This window comes from Sylvia atricapilla, chromosome 4, assembly GCF_009819655.1.
Source record: "Sylvia atricapilla isolate bSylAtr1 chromosome 4, bSylAtr1.pri, whole genome shotgun sequence".
In the NCBI taxonomy this organism is placed as follows: Eukaryota; Metazoa; Chordata; class Aves; order Passeriformes; family Sylviidae; genus Sylvia; species Sylvia atricapilla.
The window spans coordinates 27,918,150-27,941,309 of NC_089143.1; the positions used below are offsets into that span (position 1 = coordinate 27,918,150).

Below are 23,160 nucleotides of genomic sequence, written 5' to 3' on the forward strand. Positions count from 1 at the left end.
TAATTTGAGATTATCAACAAGTCACACTTTCATAGAGAGAGATTAGCAGCCTCCCTCTAAAATAGGGCTTTGGAGAGGCATGAAGGGAGGGAGGGGCCCTCAGGGCCTGCAAGGCTCCCCAAAAATTGTCCCAGGGCAGCCAGTCTCAGTGGCTGAGCCCCCAGTGGGGTCTGGGCAGATGGAGGTGTGTGACAGTGACAGGCTTGGAGCTGCTCACTCAGAAAAGGGCAACCACTCACCATCCTGAGCTGCTGAAAGGGGGTTGATTTTCATCACAGACAGCTTTGGATATTAAGGGGATAAACAAATATAAAGTTCTGGGAAGGGAATTCTTATAAAGGGTAAAAGGAGAACAAACAGGCTGGCAGAGAGAATATCCCTGCATGGAGGGGGGTGCATGCTCCTAGCCTGAGGGGGAAGAACAACTTTGGGGCTAATATATGGCTTATGGCATAACAGTGCTGAAATAATGCAACTGTGTTGTGTAGGCTTTACTAGCCTATGTACATGGATTCTTTTTTTTTTTTTTTTTTTTTTTTAAGTAAGAAAGTGGCTGAGACACAGTCCAGAGCTCCAGTTTTTGTTGCACAGCACTGGGCTGGCTCTCTTACGGTGGCCATCACAGTGACAAAGCAGCATCAAAAAATCTGTACTTAATCGGGTCTGTGCTCCCCAGCACCACATGAGTGGTCCGCATGGTTAATAAATGGGAAACCTAAAAATATCCCGCTCTAGGGAAAACTGCAAACCTTGAAGTCCTTCATACAGGACTATCTCCATAACCATTTGATTTCCTGTTGTAAAGGGCTTCCAAATGTTATAAGTTCTTGGGTTTTTTCCAAATGAAAACCAGTTCAAAATCATTAAAGGGCTGAGCTAACCTGATCCACAGGGCAGACCTTTACATCTCCCAACAACTTCACAACTCTCTGGGTTTAGATCGGCCGTTTCTATCCTGTTACTCCAGGAGCAGCATGGGAGTGTTTGCCCTCACCTGACAGAAAGGAACAATCACTCTGGCACTTTTAAAACTCAGCCACAGTGTGAAAAACCGTACTGAATTCTCATGGACGTTTTGATTTTATCTGCGGACCGAGGAAAGCTCCTGGTCCTCTTTTGCTGCTCTCTTCTAGGAAAATTGGGGTAGCAATACTAACAATAGTAACACTAGCAATATGAACAATAATGCTACAACAACAATCTTACTCTGGTGGCTTTACTTGAGAGCAGAATTTGGCTTTGCTTTAGCAATTTTGTCTTCAAAATAATGATGCAAACAACTCCTTGTGCAGTGTTCTAATTATGCTGCTGTTGTTTTAATTTTTAGTGATTTTCTGGCACCTCCAGCACAGCAGTTATGAGAGCAAACATCGTGCAGCTTGACATGCTGCCAAGCCTTCTCTGTGACGGTGAAATAAGCACATTTTATTTATATGTCTGCTTTTCCCTCCATTGTTTTCATTTAAAACCGGTGGTGTCACTGGCGAGGGTCTCCGCTGACATGTAGGATTTCCTTGCCGCAGCCCCGTCTCAATGCTTCCTCACACAAAGCCACAGTATTGAGATGTCAGAGTCTCTGTGCCTGATAAAGGTGTCAAGACAGATCCCGGTTGCAGCGACAACAGTGCGAACTCCGAGCCCTCCACGGCGGCCAGGAGCGATCCCCGCTGTTTGCCCTCGCTACGAGCCAAACGTCCTCACTGCCCGGCTTTCCTCTGACCCAGAAAACCTCCCCTTGACTCTTCTGCAGGTTGGGTTTTTTTGGGCCCCCTCTGCAGAGCATTTTCAGCTCTGATATTTGCGTCTATTTTCAGCGAATGAGCTGCTGTGTCAAGTGGGATTAAAGCAGAACTCTGACTTCTCTGTATGAGGCAGCTCAGCTCGCTGTCAGCAGTAACTGATGCATGTCACTTCAGCAACTCGGCCGTGTCGGGGGTCTCTGAGATGACCACAATACCCCAAACCAGAACTGTGACAGGGACTAGATCATTGTAATCGTAACTCTAAATGTGACTAGACCATTTAGTCCGACTTTATTAAAGCAGCTAGCCCAGTTGGCAGAGGAGAACACGCAGAGTGGCGTGGAGCCTGTGATTGTTCCCATCAATGTACCATCAATAGGGAATATGGGTGTAGGGGAGTGAAGTCAGGGCGCTCGAAAGCGAGTGGTTTCATTTACGGGGTAGACTGGAAGCCACGCAGGGGAATGGGTGCATGGGCCAGCTGCTGCTCAAGTCCCAGGCTGAGCCGAAGCGCTACACGCACAGAAGTGCTGTCCCCAACCCACGGATCCCCCTTCCCGCCGCCTCTTTCCAGAAAACGCGCCGTCCCCGGGCCAGGAGAAGGGGACGCGCGGGTGACCGCCGCGGCGCACGGCGCCACTCACGATCCACCACGGGAGCAGTGCGCCAACTTTAATGTCACGTCGGTGGGAAGCGAGTGCCGCTCCACCCCGGGGGCTCGGCGGGCGCAGCCCCGCGCGGCCCCGGCCGCCCCCCCGCGCAGCCCCGGGGCCGGGCGCGGAGCGGCGCGGGGCGGGCGCGGCCCCCCGCGGCGGCGGGGCGGGGCGGGGCGGGGCGGGCGGTCCGGCCCGGCGGGCGGGGACATCGCGGCCGCCCCGCTCCGCGGCCGCTCCGCGCCGAGCAGACGCAGGAGCGCCGCGGCGGCGGGCGGGCGGCAGCGGCGGCTCCTGCGGACGCTCGCTCGCTCCCTCCCTCGATGCGCGGTGCGCGGCCGGCCGCGGGGCTTGCGCAGGTAGGCGCCTCGCCGCCGCTCGGCGCACGGCTTAGCGCGGCCCCATGCACTTTTTTTCCTGCTCCCACCGCTTTCTTTTTCCGCCCTTCTACTATTTTTTTACTTGTTCCTCCTCCCTGTGGGTACCAGGGGCGGGGGGGTTCCTCGTCCTCCTCCCCGCGCTGAGCGCCTCTCTCCCTCTCCCGGCAGCGCGGCGGCGGAGCGGAGCGGTGAGCGGCGGCAGCATGCGGCGGCCGGGGGATGTCTGAGGCGGGCGGTGCGGCGGCGGCCGCGCTGCCCCGGCGCCGCTCCGGAGGCATGCGGGCGGCCTGGGGCTCCGTCTGGTGCCTGTGCCTGGCGGCGGCCGTCGGCGGGATGCCGGCGGCGCGGCGGGGTGGCGGCAAGGCGGCGGCGGCGAGGAGCGGCGGGCAGCCGGCAGGTAAGGGCTGCGCGGCCGCGCACACACGTGCTCTGCCGGGTTCGGCGCCTCGAGTCCCGGTCCCTGAGCGAGCGGAGCGGGGCGGAGGGATGGAGACCGCCGGAGGCGGCTGTGGAGCGGGAGTTACGAACGCGGGGCCGGGGCGGTTCCACCTCGCCGTGGCTCGGGGTAGTCTCAGAGGCGCGCAGGAGGAACAAATTGCTTTTAAGAGGATCCCTGTCTGCCAGGAGCCCTCTCCCAGCAAGGCGGTGCCTGGGGCACCCCCATGGGTAACAGCTGGGAAGATGCGAGTGTGTGTAGCGGCGCATCTTCGGCACACATCGGACATGCTCCGATTGCGTGTGTTCGGGTGGGAAAAGTAAGGAAAGGTCATTTATAGCCGCAGCTTGGGAGCTGAAGTGGAGTTGCCGCAGCTCGGGGGAGGCACAAGCTGAGTTGTAGATGAACAGGCGGCTGTGCTGAGAAGGGAACCGCGTTTCGGGGGAGCCGGTGACGATCTCCCCTGGAGTGGCAGCCCTGCAGTTGCAAGTGAAAAAAAGTTAACACGTCGGACAAAAGCTGGCTTTTGCTTTTTTTCTTTCTTCTTTCCAAGTAATATACGGCGGGTTTGAAACATCGTGTCTCTCTGATCCGTCTCAGCTGCTACCTGAGTCCCTGTTTATTTTTCAAAGCTCTTTAATGGAAGGGAGCCCCCTCGCAGCCCCCCGTCCTCCGGTTTGCATGTACCCGGCAGAAAGTTTCCATTGTTCAGGAAAGGGTTAGAAGCCTGTTTGCCAAAAAAGTGACAGGGGAATAAATGGACTTAGTGGAGGCTGGGGGGGTGGGGGGCATTACTTTCCTACCCCTTTTGGTTAAAGCTATAAATCACACCGGGGGTTGGGTTTGTTTTCAAGAAAGTCCTAATAAAACACCAGATTCTTAGTGTAACTCGTTTGGCTCATTTTTCACAGCCAAAATAATTGATTTATGGGGCAACATCGCAGGGACTTGGTCAGAGCAGATGAGGTCGGTGTGCGGAAGGAAGGCAGCGGGCAGCCTGTGCTGGCCACAGGGGTGCGAGTGACTGAAACAGAGTGTCCCCAGTTCTCCCTGGCGTAGACTGGAGTGTATATTGGTGCTGTCACTTCAGGCACACTTCCATGGGGGTGAGGAGCAACCTCCGTGGCTGCCTCAGTGGTCCCCGGGCTTCCACACCTCACCTTCAGCCCATAGCTGGGGTTGATGATGTGTTGAAGTGCTGCTAAACCCTTCCCGTGCTCTAAGAAACTTTTGCAAGTTAAAGCTTTGGGACACTGTTGGAATCGCAGCGAGTGGCATGCTCGGAGGTCACACGGAGGGGAACATCCCTCCGGTGATCACTGTGAAGTGAGTGGTGGGTCGGGATTTCCAGGAGCTCCCTGGAACTCCTCGGGACAGGCTCTCTTACCTCTCGTTCAGCTTTTCCAAGGCGAAAGTGGCACTGTCAGCTCTCACTCTGCTCCCTGGAAGTGAGATTCCTCCCTGAACCAGGAGGGTTCTCATCAACCCCAACACCTAGCCACGTCTTCAAGAGTTGCCCCACCGCTGTGAGTTGTTAAAAGCTCCTGTGGACGGGGCCTCTGAGCGGAGAGAGCTTTTCAGGGCCAGTGGCTGTGCCACCATCTTCCACGTGCGTGGGGAAGCGTGAAGCCAGTGCTGCTTCCCCAGCTCTGTGCCAAAGCCAGCGCCTCTGCCTGTCCATCCTGGGGGGGAAAAGGTTGTGCAAAAGAAACTGTAAAGAATATAAACCTTCAGAGCCAAGTAAAAACACATTTTACTTTTTCAGTCTTTTTGAATTGAATGGTAAAAAGCAAATTCTTTCTCCTAGTCAAATGGGCCATGGGGTATTGGCTCATTACTGAGGGTTGTTGTTCGCTGGGCTTTGCATTTACAGTCTAAGGCCTTATTTTCCATAAAGGGGCTTGGAAGGATTTTTCCCCAGTGATCTAATTCTCCACACGGGGCTGTGAAGGCTATAACAGCTACTGCTTTGTGCCTATACTCAGCTACATAAAACACACATTGAAGGGAGGCATTCTCGAGGTATGTGTATGTTTGCTAATATGAATACTGGCTATTAGCGGAGGTGGAGGGGGTGCAGGTTTTAACATCTCCGCAGGGAGGTGTTCGGCTGTTGGCAGGAAGGAGGCAGATGGCGGGGCTGTTGCTGAATAGAAGCTAAACTAAAAACACCAGGAGCCTCATCTGGGCTGAGTTTCTCTTCTCTCCGTTCTCCGGGCTGCTGCAGGAAGAACAATGTCAAATTTTCCCCCTCCCTCTATTTTTTTTTTATGAATGAAAGTAAGAGAGGCAAGGCAGGATTGAATGTGTATGTCATTCAGGGGCTATGACAGAGATGATTAGGGAGGTCAGTGAACTCCTTTGCAGTCTTGAGCATGCGGTCACTCTATTCAGCAGCCGCAGAATAGACATCAATATAAAAAAGCCCGTCCAATTTGCATTAGTATTCAGATAAAGATATTACTTCGTACGATTTGTGAATGTCAAGTAACGCTGGCTGTTTTCTTAGAGAGCAGCCCAACTGAAACAACAGCATTTAACTTTCAAGAGATTCTGATAACTATCCTGTCTTCTGTAGCTGGCTTGTGTGTGTGTCTGCACATGGTATATGTGAAAAAGGCAATTTCTGGCCTCTTTAGGGTTTCTGTTGTACTGGTTAGCTGCTGAGGCTGTCTGAGCGCATTGAAAGAGTTGTATAAGAGCTGCTAATGTTTGATCAGGTTTGTGCAGGAAGGGGAGGGGAGAGCTCTCCCAGTCTGTCAGGAGCGAGAACCGAAGTTTCCTTGTTCAAGGAGTGGAATTCTCATCCAGAGTTAATACTGCACGGGTAGTTTTTTTGCCAGCAGAACAGAACAAGGACCATTTTGGGATTTTGCTTAAGTTTAATGGGAGGGCATGTCTACCAAGTCCTGTGACTTTTTTTGTGTGGAAAGATGTTTTTCATGCTGGCTGCGGTGTTTTTCATGCAGCTGATGGCAACTGGGCTCTTGCAGCCTTGCAGCGTGAGCTCAGCGAGGGATCCAAGGTGTAGGGTACACTGATCTGTGTCACCTTGCTTTGTGTATCTCAGCGTTTCAAAGTTCATCCTGAAATTATGGGGGTAGTGAAGCGAGTGCCAAGTGGCACTGGCTGTTCCTGGAGCTCACTTTGTGGTTTATGCGTTCAAACCCTCTGCAAAGAGTCTCTCATATGTTTATCGATGGCACTGCTTACTTTGTGCCCTACAGCAGAAATGTTTTAGATTCAATGGGCAGCTGTGAGTGATAGTTTTGAGATTAAAAGTTGATCCATTTGTTCTCATGAACACATCAGCTGAAGAGCTAATTAAGTCTTTAATATTTGGGATAGCGTATTTTACTATACGGTATAAAATAAGAGGACACAAGTAAATGATGGAACATCGCTTGTTTCAAAAAAAAGATCTATTTCTTACCTAGCAAACGGTGATCTAGAAAGTCTGCTCCAGTGCAGAGATGGGCTCAATGTATTCAGTAGTAGCTGTATAACATGAGGTCTTCTACACATATTGACAAGGGTCACTCCAATTAAATCTGAGGATTTTTTCTTTTAATTAAGACTTTATTAGCAACCACTGAGTAGGAAACATGATGAAAGTAGATCTGAAAATTGTGTAGCAAAGTGTTGATCTGCTAATTAAATCATGCAATTAAAGTAAGCCACTTAGACTGGCATGTTAACTTTTACAACTCCCTCCAAAAAAATCTTCAGTGCTGTTTGGGAAGGTGAACCTGTCCTGAAGCTTGACTGAACATGGATGCCAAAGAACTCTTGATCGCAGCATTCCCACTGTATTCAGACCATTTCCATACAGTGGGACCCAGGCTGCTGGTTCCACAAAGCCAAAATTTTTCATAAAGGTGGAGGAGGGTTCCCTCCCTTCTGTAAGGGTAAGAAACAAAATTTTTCCTTTTAAATATGGTTAATAACAGTGGACTTTGATATCCACCTAAATACTTAGAAAGCTGTCCTTTCTGAATACTTACTGTGTACATCTGCTATTCACTTAGGGATCCTAAATAATAGTGAATCAGCCTGGTTTCTGAGCAGTTAATAAAATTCTCAGTTTATAAAAGCATTGGATCAAGGTGGTTCTGAAAGTGATCTCTTGTTGGCATGCCGAGCTGTGACTGAAGGCATTTGCTTCACCTTAGTTTTAGCTAAGGTTAGGGCATGGCCTGCTGGTGGCTTTTTCAGGCTGGGCATTGAAGTGTGTAGGATTCAGTGCATGAGCCATTAGGTTTCATGGAGAAGTGGCTGTGTTGTCATCATGGTTTAACTTTAGGCAATTTTTACTATATATATAAGGTAGACCCATCAGGCTTTTAACAAATTCAGATGTTTATACTGAAAATAGAGTCAAAATTCCCTCTCCAGTTTTTCCCAGCTTAGCTGAACCTGATACACAGACAATCAATCTGGCTATTTTTCTTCTCTTTCCCTATTTGAATAGATTTGGCTTGTCCTTCATGGGCTACAGTGCTGGTAACTTTACATGTGTCTTGGGAGTTTGTCTGACTCTGCATACCTGCTTCTTCCCTTTTTTCTGACCCTTAAAAAACACTCCAGCCTTGAAATTGCATGCTGACTCGGAGTCATTCAGTAGAGTGGTTTGATGGAGCTGTTACAGTGTTTGCCATTTCATCTCTTCTAATAGAGATTAGTGATAAACTTGATTCTACATGTACCAGACTGTATGCCAGAGAGGATGGGGGCCAGTAAAAGTTTGCTTTACGCTTGGGTTTTTTTTCAGCAAATGGGGACTTTGGCACAGCAAAGCCAGTCACGGTATGTGGCAGCAGGCAGCCCAGACTGTAGGAGGAGTAAATCGGAAGGCACCTCTCTGCAAACACTGGGCTAAAAGCATGTCTGAAGATGCATACAAAGCCAAAAGCACCTTAAAATACCTTGTTACACCCTGAATTTTTTTCCTTGGCCTCCTACATAGCTTATCAGTTTAGCGGTTTCCCCTCTTTTGGCTGTTTATCTGGTGATCTTGTTAAAAAAATCACTTTTTCTCTGAAGTAAAGCTGACTCCCTCAGTGTCCCCTTTCTCATACATTCAGAGCTTAGGTTGCCAAGTGCCACAGATGTGATTTAAAGCTCTGTATGTGTGAAGAAGAGCTTTTTTTCTGCAGTGAATGCTGTATTCCTGGTGTGCTTACCCCTGAAGTATCTGCTCCTTGGCTTGAATGACCAGGAAGTTTCTGCAGTATCAAAAGCAAACAAGAACTGTGAGATAGGGGCTGAGTAAAACCTTCAGTAAACTTAGCAGTTAAAATGTGAAAGGTAATCACATGTAAATCTGCCCTATTACTCTGATAGGCTATCAGAGTTGTTGCGTTCAGGTGGGTAGGAACTAGCCAGGAGGTAGTTAAATCAATTTTGATTTTTTTTGGCAGTGACACTAAGGTTACTCAATGTAGCAAAGCTATTTTTGAGGAATAGCAGCACAGTCAAGTAAGAAAACATTTCTCCGGTACCTGCTTCAGTTTCAGATATATTTGTCTAAAAAAGAGGTGGTATTTATTGCAGAGGTGGAGGTAGGTTTGGTGTGCTGGCTTGCTTTCTCAAATCCAGAGAGCAAGGCAAGATAATGAGTTGGTTAAATAAAAAGGTTATGTTAAAACTTGGAAGTAGCTCTCTTTATCACGCAGAACTGTATGCAAAACAATTGCCATGTGCTTACACGTTTAGCATCTGTGAGATTTTGGGGCTGTGCCATTTCTGCAGGTTGTGAGGGGTTAAAAGAATTATTAACTCAAGTGAGAAGGGTTCCAAGTTTTCGGGTGAGGAAAGGACGCAGCCCGGGATCGCTCTCTGGGAGCAGGCACTGCTCCACGTGCTGTGTGTGCTGAAGGCTCTTCCCTGGGAACATCACAGCCCCAGGACCCCGGCTCTGCTGTTTGCACCAGTATGACCAGGGTGTACTCTGACCTACTGAACTACCTGCAGATGTCACGCTGAGACATGGCAGCGTGTTGGTTTGGATTTTTTTCCCCTCGTTTCCTTTTCACCCAAGGAGGCAAGCCGTCAGTTAAGTTCCTTGAGTATGAGGCTTTTAGGGAAAGGCAGTAACAGGCAGTGATAGTGCACCATGGCATGCCTGAAACCTCCAGAGGGGTTTCCCAACTGTTCAACTGTTGCCTTTTCATAACTGATGAAAGTGTTTGTGAGTTTATCTTCATTTAAAACTTCTGCCCTGGAAAGTGAAGTGTTTTATAGTTGTGCCTTGATTTCACTGAGCTACCTTGTGCTTTCACAAGGAATGTCACTATATTATTTCAGCTGACATAGCTGAATCATTAAAGTTCTGGAGACCAATGCTGGATTATAAGGATTGGACTAGTGTCCAGAAGTGATGGATTTTAAGCATTTTGGAGTTGACCTGGCTCAAGTTGGATGTAGGGGAGACAGCAGTACAGCTGAGTATTGCTTAGGGGCTAGACCTTGTGATGGTGATGTGGTGCGTGGGTGAGTTCTCACTGATGGATGCCAAGAGGGAGGAGTGATGTAAAGTAAAGGGCAAGAAGGGAGGACTTCACTGTCAGAGAGCTCCAAGGAGGGTGCTGAGGACGAGGGCATCTCTGATGTTCCTCTCACAAGAGGCAGGTGGCTCCTAGCTCTGTGAAAATGGGATGCAGGCATGGTCCTTGTAGCAGGACCATGCCCCAGGAGCCATCTGGTCCCTTGTGTTGCTCGTGGTGCCTCTGCAGAGGAGATTTACTGCGGGTATTATCATTGTGGTGTGTGGCAGAGGAGGTCATGTGAAGGAGGTGTTTCTGTTTCACGGGGCACCACAGGGTAACTGGCATCACCCTGAACTGACAGCGCATCCCCTCTTGCTCACTCCCGCTGCAGAAGGTAAAATACACATCTGTGAAGGCTTTTCTTTGGAGGAAAAAGGAGCTACGAGATTTCTCTGGATCCAAATGATGAGACCAGCCTTTCTCAACCTTCCACTTCCCCTGTCAGAAATCTGAAAAGATCTCAAGAATTGGATTTTTAATTTTATTTTGATGGTTGACAGAGCTTGTAAAGGTAAAGATCCTTCATAACAAATTTGGCTCCCAGTTTGGAGGGTCATTGCTTTCTTTAGGGGTTCTGCCATTCTCTGCTTCTTGTAGTCCTGTAAAAATAATAATGAGGTCCTGATCTTGTGCCTATTGAATCCTAGGCAAAAAAGCCCCCATTGATTTCCAAGAGAGCAGACTGAAGCCCTTCACAGATCGAGGTGGAAGCAGCTATTTAGCATAAGCAGGGATTGTTTGGGAAGTTTTCTAATGACCCAAACATTTTAACAAGCAGAGGGAACTCTGGCGAGTAAAAGGGGTGGAGATCCCCGGAACTAGCTTTCAGTGACCTCCCATTCCTCTCTAACTAGCTGTAACACAGACCTTCACTTCCCATCTTGCTTTTTGCAACTACAGCTTCGATGGGAGCCTGCAGCAGCATCGCAGACACCAGAGGCAGTGGTGACAGCCACCACCCGGCTCCCCCGTGCCCCTGTTGTGAGTCCCCTATGGAGCTGAGCTGCTATGCTGGCCACTGTCCCCTCCTGCCCATCCTCACTGCCATTTCATCCGTGTCACTGCCATCAGCCGTGAGCTGTGAGCAGCACAATGCTCCGGGTTAATAATCTTCTGCGAGGGAGCCCGAGCCCTGGGACCCTGCACCACACAGGAGCCTGTGGAGGAGCTTTACTGGCACTTCCTGGGCAGACAGAGCACAAGAAAAAGTTTTCCCTTAGGATTGTTCTCTTTTTCCTTTTTCTTTCTTTTTTCTTTTTTTTTTTTTAATAACCCCACTCTCATGAGTGAGGCTCAGGTACAAGCAGTTCCCTCCCAGCAAAATACTTCAGCAGCTTTGTGTGGAGGCTGTAGGGCTTGTGATTTCATTTTTGTTTAAAATATTTTTCACTTCTTTCTATAGATTCCCCTAGGAAAGCATTTTGTTCCTAGCCAGTAGCAGGATCTGTGTAAGATGAGCCAAGATGTGCCTTGGGAGATGGGAGTATGGCTGTTAAAAGTGAAGAGGAGAAACCAATTGCTGGGAGAAGGTTAAGGAGTTCTGAGTGTGCCCCGACAATTAGCATGTTCAAGAGAAGATAAATCCTCAATGAGCCTGTCTTTAATTAAAAGAATGATTGGAATTAGGCATAGTACCATCTCTCCTGATCAGTATCACGAGTATCTGTACGAATAAAGCATTTCTGAGGAGGAAGAAAAACACCAGATTTTAATCTTCCTTTGGTAGCCGATATGTCTGTCTTTTGCAAGGGCATATTTCTCCCTGTCTTGGAGTACCCGGGCCTGTTGACAGTAAACAACTGTCACTTGGCAGTTTATGAAAGAAGAATGTTTAAGAAAACATGTCCAGTTTAAATAGTTATGTTAGTAGGCTGGGGATTCACGCAGAAGTGAGGGGATCTATGCAGAAGTGAGGGGATCTAGTAAATGGAGGTACATAAATTAGCTGGTATTTAGAACAATAGGATCATGGAATGGTTTGGGGTGGATGAGACCTTAAGTATCACCTTGTTCCAACCTCCAGTATTCACCGTGTGAAAAAAAACCCTGAGTGCAACTGCGGGAGAAAAATGAAAAGTACTTTTCATTTTTACAGTCTGTGTGTTATGCATGAATTCACAGCTTTCTGTGAAAGCATAATTTTTTTCCAGTGAAAATTCCGAAAGCCTCTTTCTTCCAGCATGTGGTGGGCTGGGCCCTGGGAGGCCCCTGGGTGGGATGAGCTGCAGGGCTGGGAAGGCAGTGCTCCCACTGAGTGGCCAGAATGCTGCTCCAAGCTCCGCAGGCAGCAACTGGACTTCGCAGCTGCCCTGCCGTGTCCTCAGCCTTTGCTGAGCAGGAATGATCGCAAAAGAGGAGGCCGCAAGAAAACTTTGTCTCCTGATTTGTGAATTGATTAATTACAGAAAGGAAGGGGTGGGGTGGGGAGTGGGGGGGGAAAGTAAGAAGCAGCAGATGGTGTCCTCTCTGCATCCCTGCCCAAAGTTGCTACAAATCCATCACCCACCTTCTTTCGAGTTAAACGCTGGTGGATGTAGTGAGAGATGAGTGAGTGCAAAGCATTTGTTCCAGCTCAGCCCAAAGTCATTAGTGTCAAAAGATAATGAGTGGGGGCTTGGTATCAGGCACTTGAAATCTCTAATCAAGCATAAAAAATATGTTTCAGGCTTTCCAGGCTCCTGATTCACTCAGCTTAGGAAGAAGCGTGCAAGTGGCTAATGAGGGGATACTAGTATTAGCCTTGAAGATACTGGGTTAAACCACTCTCCTGCACTCCAGCTGCCGTCCTGGGATATAATATAAATGCAGTAAATACTGTGGAGGTTAAAGACAGAGTACTGTGTTGCAGATACCCCAAGCTGAAAGAAAGTATTCCAGCGAAGGCCATCTTTGACAGCAGCACCTTCTCTTGCTCTTGTTCTAGTTGGGGCAGAGAGCTGGAGGAGCAAATGAGAACCCCCAGAGTTTTGACAGAAAGGTCACACTCCATTTTCTTTTGCCCAGTGGTTCAGTTAGTACTGCTGTTATTTGAAATAGGAGGCAAAGGAAACCCAAACACGAAGCCTCCTACTACAGAAATACTTTGCAATCTGCCCAGTCAAAGAGCAAAATAACTCCTGGAAAGTGTTAAGAGTTGTGCTGGGGCTCCAACCTGTGAATTACTTAGTGAAGGAGTGAGATTTCTGCCTCATTTTCAAGTGCAGGCATGCTGGCATCTTGAATTTGAGGAAGGCACTGGGCTTCTGCATCGTAAAAGTCTTCCTGAAGGGGAGGGAAGCACAGAGGTGGCAGGGGTTCTCCTTTGCCCAGTCCCCCTCAATGCAAGGACAAAAAGGGTCAGGTTTGTACCCCCCACTGTGGTTTTGGTGGTGGGTGGGTCACTGCCTGATCCTGGGTCTGGTGACCCCACACAATGCAAATCCTTCCTGTGAGAAGTCATCTGCATGCTCTGAACCAGATAGTCTTGTAGGTGGAATGTGTTAGTTCTGGCAAAAAGGGGCCTGAAACCTCATCAGGTGCTTTCAAAGTACACGTAAATGTTTGAAGTAGAGGTTTTCTCCCTCTCTGTCACCTCTTCCCAGTGCATAGCAAATGAAGTGCAGACAAGAGGTGCAGTCTTTGCAGGAGTAACTTAACCCAGTACTTGACCCCAGCTGGGCATGAGAAGGAGCAGTTGGAGGGGTGACATAGGATGTCTCAGGGCAGGCAGGAAGAAAAGATGACCCTGGATTAGCTGCCCACCCCTGGAAAGAGAGTGGAGGGGCAAAATGCCGTTTGCACCTCTTGCTCCATTATGGGTTGTACATCAAGGAGGGTTGGCTAGCTTCGTGTCTTCATGAGTAGTGCAAGGTGGTGGTTCATCCCGCCCAAGGGATCATGGCAGGAGCTTAGCTTTGGTGCCTGACTTTGAGACAAATCCAACCCCTTGGTAGCTGCTGGGCTCAGTTGTTATCATCTGTATCTTCCACCTGGCAGAGAGAAGTGGCTGTTTTCTTTCTCTCCTGGCTTGCCTGCTCACTGATCATCTTGGCATCACAACAGCATCCATCTAATGCTTAGAGGCTCATTTGCACAGAGAAGCATTTATAAGTGTTTCTGGTGAGGCAAGGAAAAGAAAGGCTGGTAATATCAGAGTCAGAAGGATGGGAAATAGATCCCAAAGTAGCTGTGGAAAGTCTCTGGTTCATGCAGGTGGGACCAGCCACATCCTCTTGTAGGAAGGTGGAAATAGCCCTCTGCAGGCACTCTGCATTTCCTTACAACAGTGCTAAAATATCTTTGCATAGAGGTACCTACCATGTTTCTGGAATTTCTGGATCCTAATGTAGTGCAGGTTGTCGGTGATTTTTTTGGGAGCAGTAAAACTGCTTGAAGGCAGTGGGAACTGAGACACGCATGACTTCCTTGAACTCTCTCTTAATTAGTCAAGTGGAGTCCAAACCCTGCTGTAATAGATACGGTTACAGGAGACCATTAAAAGGTCCCTCCTGGTGAACCTGATGCCCTGGTGCCGCTGCTGGAAATGATAAACCCCTGCATTCAGGTTGGATGGTGTGCAGTGTCCTGCATGTATGTGCGTATGCAGGGAAGCTGGTAAGCCCTGCTAATTTAGGGGTTGTTTTCAAAGTCTGTTTTCTATAACCCTGTAGACTTAATACAAATAAAGAACTGACCAAGTTTCCTGTGAGAAGCGCAGAACAAACGCTAAGCGTGGGATTTGAATGCAGAAAGGTGAAAACACAAATGTATACAGAAACAGCAAGTCAAACAAGCTGAAAAAATATTGTAAGGTTGATTTAACAGAGCAGTGAACTCAAAGCTGTCTAATCCCTTTAGCAGCCTTCTTTAAAGAGGACAAATGAAAGAATTTTTGACATTACTTTTCTTTGCCATCTCTCACAACTCTTTTTAGTAATACTGAAGGATAAGGCTTGAGTTTAGCACAAGGACAAAGTGTTGCAGCTTTAGTTAGAGGTGTTTCTAAATAACAAAATCTTCATTTGTCTTTCACGATGTTAAAGTGGATCAGACTTCCTGAAAGGCGATTACTGTTAAATTTCTCCGACTGGGGTACCTGGCACCTAAATCTCGCTTGAGACTCTGAAATAACAAGCTTGGTTTTGAAAGATGCTGAGCCAGGTCAGGCTCTGCATTTAAATCTCTTAAGCACTCTCAAAATCTGGCTATTCATTTTGATGCATAGATATGGATTTCTTGGCTTAATCACTGACCTTTGCATTTCAAATGTTTGACCTTTGTTTTCTTTACTAAGTATGCAGACATAGCGGCCCCCAAATTATTATTATTTTTTCCCTTTTACACAGCTGAAAACGGCCAACAGAGAAGACTTGAAGTTTTGCATCTTATTACTGAGAAATAGGGATCTTTGAAAAATAGCATTTTATGTTACTCAAGGGAAACTTGCAAAAAAGGGAATATTTTCTTATTTTCATTCACGTGAACATGATCCTTCATATATCTAAAACCCACAATCAGTTGGAAAAAAACCCACCCAAACTACCCTAAACCTTTGCCCTCTCTTAATCCCTGTACAAGAGGGGTTGTTTTTTAAGATGTGCTTTTCTCCCCCCTGAAATAAAGGCAATTGATAGGCTCATAAACAAATACCAAACATTAAGTCCTAATCTCCATATAGAGGAGCCTGACCCTTTTTATGGAGAGAGAGGGTAGAGGGAGGAAACGGGGCCAGGAGTTTCAGGTTTAATGCTTATTAAAGTTTTAGTGGGTGGGAAAATGCAATCAATAAATTTTGTTTAATGCCTCAAAACTGGTGTTAGTTTTCACTAGCTACACCGGAGAGTAGTTTTCATTTTGAAAACTAGGACACTCGTAGTTGGAATGACAATTAATGTGGAGTGAATATGGTCCCAGTTGGAAGCCGATTTTTTGAATAGCATGAGAACTCCCCCCACCTCCCTGCCTTGGCTTCGAAGTGGGGTAGCTTCCGTTTTTAATTAGCAAACCCGGCAAAATTTAGCTCATTGTGTCTTTCTGATCCTTTGGCCCAGTGGATAGCTTGGATTTCTCCATCTTGCTGTCTTGAGGCTGTTCCTTTTTTTTTTTTTTTTTTTTTTTTTCCCTTCAGTTTTGGTGCGGGAAGGAAAGAGGGGGGGCTTCAGGATACTTAGGATTAAAGTCATTGTTTGGGGGTATTTGCAGCCAGCTGCCTGCATTAAATGAAGATTAGAGGAGTGCACATTAAAAGTGCCAGGGAAATGCAGAGGACCTGGGATTTTGGAGCTGCATAGCTGTGAATCGAAGGGGAAAGGTTGGGGCTTTATGGCAAATTTTTTCTGATGCCATGTGATCTTAAAGCCCCCTTCAGAAAGCATCACAAGTAGCTTCCAGGACAAAACCGGCCTGGGAATTGGAAAGGGAACAGGAGCATTTGCATCCCTTAAAAAGTTCTTCTGAGGTAAACCTAAACTTTCGAGCCTGAAGAACTTACATATTTCTTAAAAATTCGTCTGCAAGAGCACTTGAGAGGTGGTGAAATTTTGATAGAATTGACCAAGTAGCTGAAAGCCCACCCTGGAGGTCAAAACTCCAGCAGTAATGAATTTTTTGAAGGATTTTTAGAAAGGAAATGTAAGTATAGAGAAAGAGTCCAGGAAAAAAAAATAACCAGATGAATCATTCAGCAACATTATAAGAAAGTTTCAAAATATTTCCAGATGCAACTGCTCTCCTTTCCTCTCTGCTTTGCGGAGCAGTGATTTGTGTAAGCTGTGTCCTTGTAGCAAGCTCTGCCAGTTGTTTGGGGTGTGTCACCTCCAAAACCCCTCCAGGTAACCTGCCCAGTTTAGTAGGAGGGATGCTGTGTGCACTGGTGCTGTAGAGCACAAGTTTGCTCAGGGCCTCCACAGTTTAGGAGGACCAAGTTCTGCTCTGATGGAGTCTGGGGCAAGCCTTGCCCAATCCATTGGGATGCTGGGAGGCCTCATTCTGTGCCTCAGTTTAAAAAGTTTTCAAAGTTTACAAAGAGTTTACAAAGTTTTCTCAGTTTTCAAAGCCTCTGGCTTTGAAAGGGCTTGTGGTGGTTGCTTGCTTGCTGCAATGCTGAGGGTTTTTTGGACTTCCTCAGGCATGTAGAGCAGAAATGTAAAACATCAGCTGCTTTGTGGTGGGATCTGTCTGTCATCATCAAGCCAGGATGCCCCTGCTGTGCTGAGCAAAAGCTGGGGCCAAGTTGGCCACTGCTCTTCGGAGGCAGCAAGAGGCAGACACCAAAAGGATGACAGCACAGTCTCCTGTGCTCCCCCAAGGAGCAGCCCATCAGTGAGTGTCCCCACACTGAGCCCTGACAGGGGGCACTGTGGGCTGGCCACGTTTGGCCACCATGGTTGGTGAGGTGGCCTGTGTGACCTGTGGGCCAGCAGCTGCCAGGGTGTGCTCATCGTGCCACGCTGGGGCTGATGTCACCTGCACTCTGAGCGTGGGCTGCTGAGAACTGATGCAGCTCATTGCTGCCCTCCTTGGGGACGGCACAGCGGCGTTGGCACCTGGGAGAGCAGGAGCCATCTGCATGGGCAGCCTTGAGCAGGAGCTGGGAGCTCTCGTAGCCTGGGAGCTTCAGCATGCCCCCGTGCTGCCTCCCATCCGCTGCCCCCTGTCTTTGGGGACCATTGGTGGAGACATTTCATACTAGATTTTTTTTTATTTCTGTAAAAAAAGTTCAGTGCAGAACTCTGAGCTAACTAGATACATGCGAGTGGTGTTTGCTTCCCTGTTTTGAGTGGGGAACCAAGTGTTTGATTGTACAATCTGGCCAGATTTTTAGCAAAACTCCCCATCACTGCTTGTTCCTTAAAGCCTTCAGCAATCCTCAGCTGAAGGCAGTCCTTGGGACAACTTCTGGGCTCCCAGCAGCAACCAAAGCTTTGTGCCTCTTGGAGGGGTTTACATTCCCGTCTTCTTAGGTGTAGCCAGGAGACCCCTTTGATTTCACTAGTGGGGTTTTTTTGTCCTCCTCAGAACTTCCAAGTGTCAGAGGGAAATCCTTCTGGCCAAAGTATTTTTGTAACTGTTTTAGCTTTGTGACAATTTATTTCTTCAAACTCTCTGTGCCTGAATTTGGTGATCTAAGAAAACAGTCCATTAAAAAGAGGATACGTAGAGTCCTGATGAATCCTGTTTTCTACTTGGCCGATGGAACAGAAAGCTAATTGCCAGTAGTAAATCCATTCAAAGGAGAGCTGGAGGGAGGGAGAAAAGCTAATATTCCTCCTTGAATGCCATTTAATCTCTGAAACCTTTCATGCAGATGTAAATTAGGATTTGCACAACAGAGTCAACAGTTGCTCCGTAGATAAGGCAGATTTGCAACATCTGCTTTTTCCATTTTGGAAGCTCTTCCAAAGTCGGGGATAGCCAAGCTAAACAGTAGAGGGATTTTTTTATTCCTTTCCATAATGTCTTGTTTATAAAGAAAGCTGCATATGACAGAGCTAAACCTGGTTATTGTTCTGCTAATTATCTAGGAAAAAGGTTTGCTTTTCTCCTAAAACAGATCTAAGAAAATCCCCACGGGGCGGTAACACAGTGCAGTTACTTGTTAGTGTCTTTGAAAGAAATGTCTGGTAACAATTGCATAGGCCACTGCAGTGCAGATATAGTATAAACAGTCTACTTTGCAGCATTACTATTATTATTATTATTAAAGCTGTTTTAAGCTTTTCCAGGAGAACTGCTACCTCCCAAGCAAACACTTGCAATATAGGAAAGATAAGTGGTACCTTTGAATGATCTGGTCTAGGGGAAGATGTCCTTGCCCATGGCAGCGGTGTTGGGATGAGATAGTATTTAAGATCCCTTCCAGTGCAAACTATTCTGGGTTCTATGATTCTGTGAAATAACAGAGGCAAGCCCTTTTCAGATATGGTTATCTAAAGACATTTTTATATCACATGTATTTTATTTTTGCGATGTTTTATTTTTGCAATATTTTATTTCTGGATGTGAGCCCCGCTGAGCAGGGGAGATAACCCAGCAAAACACCACTTTGGGAGGTGATACTGCTTCAGCAAAGCATCCTGTGTTTCTGAGATTGCCAGAGAAAGCCCCTTCTTCCTAGGATGGCTGCGGCCTGACATTGGGAAGTGTGGTACAGGAGGGGTTTTGGACCTCAGAAGGGGAGGGGAGGTGGGGAAGAGAGAAAATAGAATGTTCTATATAATACTTTCTATTTTATAAATAAAATATAATCGAAAATACATAGTTAAAAACAATGTTCTGCCTCTGGCACCATCACGGCTGTGCAGAAAGGAGGGGAAGCTGTGCCCTGCATAAAGCATTGCCAAATATATACGTATATATATATATATGTAAGAAAAATACCCATCGGCTCCCTGCAGAGCAGTGGGGGTATGCAAGGACTGCACTGCTCCCTCAATGTTATCTGCCCTGAGAAGGCAGATTCCTGGGGAAACAGGTTATCCCAGAATCCTATCATGCCCACCTCTCACAGGGGCTTGCAGTGCTGCAGGCCCAGGGCTGGCTTGGAGATTTTCAGTATTCCCCCAGGGCTTGTCCGCCTCTCTGGGAGGAGACAGAGGGAATTGGAATGTAGGCTCTGTGCACTGAGTGGATCCTCTGGGGAGGTGACACTGAGGCTACTTGTCACTTTTCGAGGCTACATTTTAGATTTAGATGGGTCTTAAATGAAAAATATTTGGCAAGAAAAGTGTTTTATTTCCCTTCTGGGAAGTTTGATTTTCCCAGTGCAGAACTCCCAAGGTGAGGTGGGGAAGTGACTCCATCCCAAGAACAGCCACACAGGCATGATGAAAAACACCTAAATATTATTCACTGGGTGGATAATACTCTGTTAACACAGGTAGGACACTTGTTTAAAATGAATCAGGGCTAAATATACGGGACACAGTGCTGGTCTGAGTCTGGAGATAGTGTACATGCTCTTTGCCACTATGGCTGTGTCCATCCTCCTAATTCTGGAGGTTTTCATACACCTCTAGCAATTAAGCACCAGCTTGGTGGCTGGGACTGTGATCCCCCTGGGAATGGGATAACAAACTCAACAGGAGAAAGCTCTGGCCTGGCTGTTGCTCTGTGATCCTGTAATGTATCCTGTCACGGTGGATTTGGTGCAATAAAATACATAGAACAGGAAACTATTTCAAATTAACATGAAGAGAGAAATGCATGGAGCACTGCTGTCTCTGTGCTTGTTAACATGCCAAACACAGCTTGTCCAGCTTGAAAAGGGAAAAAATATGATCCTCTTAGAATTGAGCCTTAGTCCATTCCAGCCCTGGGCTGTGAAGCAATCCTGGAAAGCCTCTTGGGGATTGCCAGGGTTCAGGGTGGCGTGAGGAATCTCTTGCTAGTGGTACTGGACATTGTGTGCCTCTGTGAGGGGAGTCCCAGTGTAGTTTGTGTTGTGTGGTGAGTGTTACCCTTCTGCAGGAGGGCCACTGAAGGAAAAGGATGATGAAGATCATGATGGGTGGTGATGCACATACCCCACCAGAGCAGTTCCTCAGGAGACTCCTGGACACTTTAGTGTTTGGAAAAGTAGGGTTGTAGAAAGTTGTTCCGGGGGAAAAATCAGAGGTGAAGAGAAAGAAATTTTCTGGAGCCAGAACCCAGCACTCTGTGAGGTGACATGGGACTCTGGGGCTCCCTCACCCCTCACTGTGAGCCTTTGCTGCCCAGGAGAAGTCCCCAGCAGCATCTGGGAATAGTCCCTGACAGCCAGGAGGGCATCAGGCAGGCTCTAGCCACCTTCTGTCTCCTTTAGCAGCCTAGGGATAGCCTACCACCCTCCACCTTTTCCTCTCATTTCGTGCCTGAATAATAAATAACTTGAGAGTGCATGCGTTAAAACTGAAATAAAACATTTCCAGGCACAGCCAGAAACAAGTATTGATGTCTGAGAGGAGCAGACAGCTGATGGAAATACTGACACACTTAAGTACTTGGAGCTGTGAACCACACAGAAAGTGAATTATTGCGGGGATGAGCCAAGCAGCTACAGAGATGAAGTATCTTATCCTTATAAGTGAATACATACAAAAGCATTTCAGCGTTGCTGGGCCAACTGCTCCTCATTGTGGAAGGTGTTTCCAGCCAGTTGCTGCCTTTTTGCTCCTCTGCACAGCTTAAAAATGGTCTCTTTCTCTGTAGTGTGTTTGCTAGGAGCAGTGATGATGCTGCAAGTGTTGATCTCCATCAGATGTCTCTCGGTAGTTCTCAAGTCATTACTGCTTTGGCTAAACTAATAATTCATTGAATTTTAGTCATACCTTGGGAGCCCACAACCCAGACTGGCTCTTTCTCTCGAAGAGCCTGTTAAAGCTGGAAATTTGTTAATCCCTGCTCTGCTGACAAGTGTCAGAGTGGGCTCCTGTAACCCTTACATGAGTTAACTCCCTGGTAATCTATACCTGCGTGTCATGGTTTAACCCCATCTGGGAACTCAGCCTCACACTGCAACTTGCTCACTTGGAGGATGGAGGAGAGAATTGGAAGAGTAGAAGTTGAGAAAACTTGACAGGTGGTGATAAAGACAGTAAGAGAAGCGAGGGCTATACACAGAAACAAAGCCCAACGAGGAATTAGTTCACCACTTCTCCAGGGCAGGTGTTAAGCCATCTCCAGCACAGCCAGACTCCCTCATATGGTGGCTGAGAAAGACAAATGCCACCACTCCAAACAATCCCCCTTCTTCCCCCAGTTTTAGTGCTGAGCATGATGTCATATGGTTTGGAATATCTCTTGAGTCCTGCGTGTGTCCCCTCCCATTTTTTAATGGCTGAAGAGTTGGCCTCAGAGGGGGCAACTTCATGTCTCCTTCATGTCTTGGTGTCTCTGGTTGAAAAGGTGTTGGAAACACCAGGCACTTGGAGCTGGAAGGCAGGAGGGAGGTGCTGGACTCTGGCCATCCTGTGAGAGATGTGAGCTTTGGTTCCCTGCTTTGAACTCCTGCTGTTTTAAGCATGGAAATGAGACTGTGTCTGCTTTCAGATTTATCTTGGTACTTGAAAGCTATATAAGGAATGAGAGTAAAAATTGGTTCTCCAAGGTCACAGTTGGCAAAGTGCTTAAAAGCATTTGAGTGCCCATTTAAATACTTTGTGGAGATTCCCAGTTTGGGTCCTGTTTGTTTTTAAACCATAAGTATATAAACGAAAGTTTGAAAAACAGTTAACAGAAGTGAGATTAAGACTATTAGTAGCATTCTCCTTGCTATGTCTTTCCTGAGATTATTCCCAGTCAGTAGGAATAAAGTCACTAAGAACCAAACTTTGCATCACAATGTTTGCTGGAAACTGACTGGGGAAATTATGGGTAGAGATGCCAAAATAGAGTTGTCAGAAATGAGAGATGCTGCTTCATTCTCCAGAAGAAGCTTGAGACCCCAGTCCATCTGCTGAGTCTTACTGTCCTCTTCATTCCAGCATTCCCTGTATACATTTTATAAAAATTCTTTGTTGCTTTGTCATTAACCCAGGTTCATTATGGTTTTCAAAAAAGAGTTATTTCCTTTTAAATGGCTAACCAGTACAGTTTGGCCTGTGCTTAGTCTGGGCTTGTTCCTGTTCAGTAGGTTTATAGTACAAAAGCCAAAATATACAAGGCTAGATCATTTGGCAAACAGCTTTGGTAGAACTGTGTTTTGTGTGGAGAGGGTGTACAATTGTGTGGGGTTTGTTTTCCAGTAGATTAAATAAGAAAGAGGCTTCATCTGAGTTAGACCAGTACTCAGTCTTGCAAGTCCAAAGCTGTCCACAGGGCTTAGTAGTTTGAGGCCAAAGTTTGTAGCAATGAAAAAATCCTCATAGTCTAGAAGAAGGAAGAAGAATCTTGAACAGTTAAAAGGGAATATTTCTTAACCATATTTTCCCCAGAGATATATCCCAGTTGGGAGGAGACCATGGGTGAACACTCAAATGTAAGCAGTGAGTGCTGGTCTGATAGCAAGGAGATTCTGCATGGACTTCAGTCTTTTTTTATTTACTAAATGTATATGCTTTCAGGGAAAAATTTTATTAAAAGGGGAAAAACCCCAACACCCTAAAGCTTTGACTGCATGAACACCACAACATTCTGGCCAAACCATAAAATATTTGAGTTGGAATTGCTACTGTGGTATGAGGAAAGATTCTTTGTAGTCCCAATGAGTGTGGGCTTTGCCTCCTGCGAGACAATACCTCCCATGAAATACCACCTTTTCAGGCTCCCAGAATCCTTTCTTTCTACCCTGCAAGGCCACTGACTGCAACATTTTTATATTTTAAATCTTTGCATTTATGCAAGAATGAAAACATGCATGACAAGAAGAGAAAAGCAATACATTTTTCTCTTATAGCTTGCTCCAGCTCTTTTACCTCAAGGCAAAAGAGCAGCCTGGAGCCAGTG

The 23,160-nt window shown here is 46.9% G+C and overlaps 1 protein-coding gene across 4 annotated transcripts in view; it reads left to right on the forward strand.

Annotated features, from left to right (window-relative positions):
* Positions 1-2,994: 2,994 nt before the first annotated feature.
* FGFR3 (fibroblast growth factor receptor 3) overlaps positions 2,995-23,160 on the forward strand; it is a 52,289-nt gene continuing 32,123 nt past the window's right edge. For 3 of the 4 annotated variants that reach the window (XM_066317363.1, XM_066317364.1, XM_066317365.1), the window contains exon 1: positions 2,995-3,172. In XM_066317363.1, the coding sequence (XP_066173460.1) occupies positions 2,995-3,172 (178 nt within the window). The remainder of the gene's footprint in view (positions 3,173-23,160) is intronic. The other variant, XM_066317366.1, reaches the window with a different exon arrangement.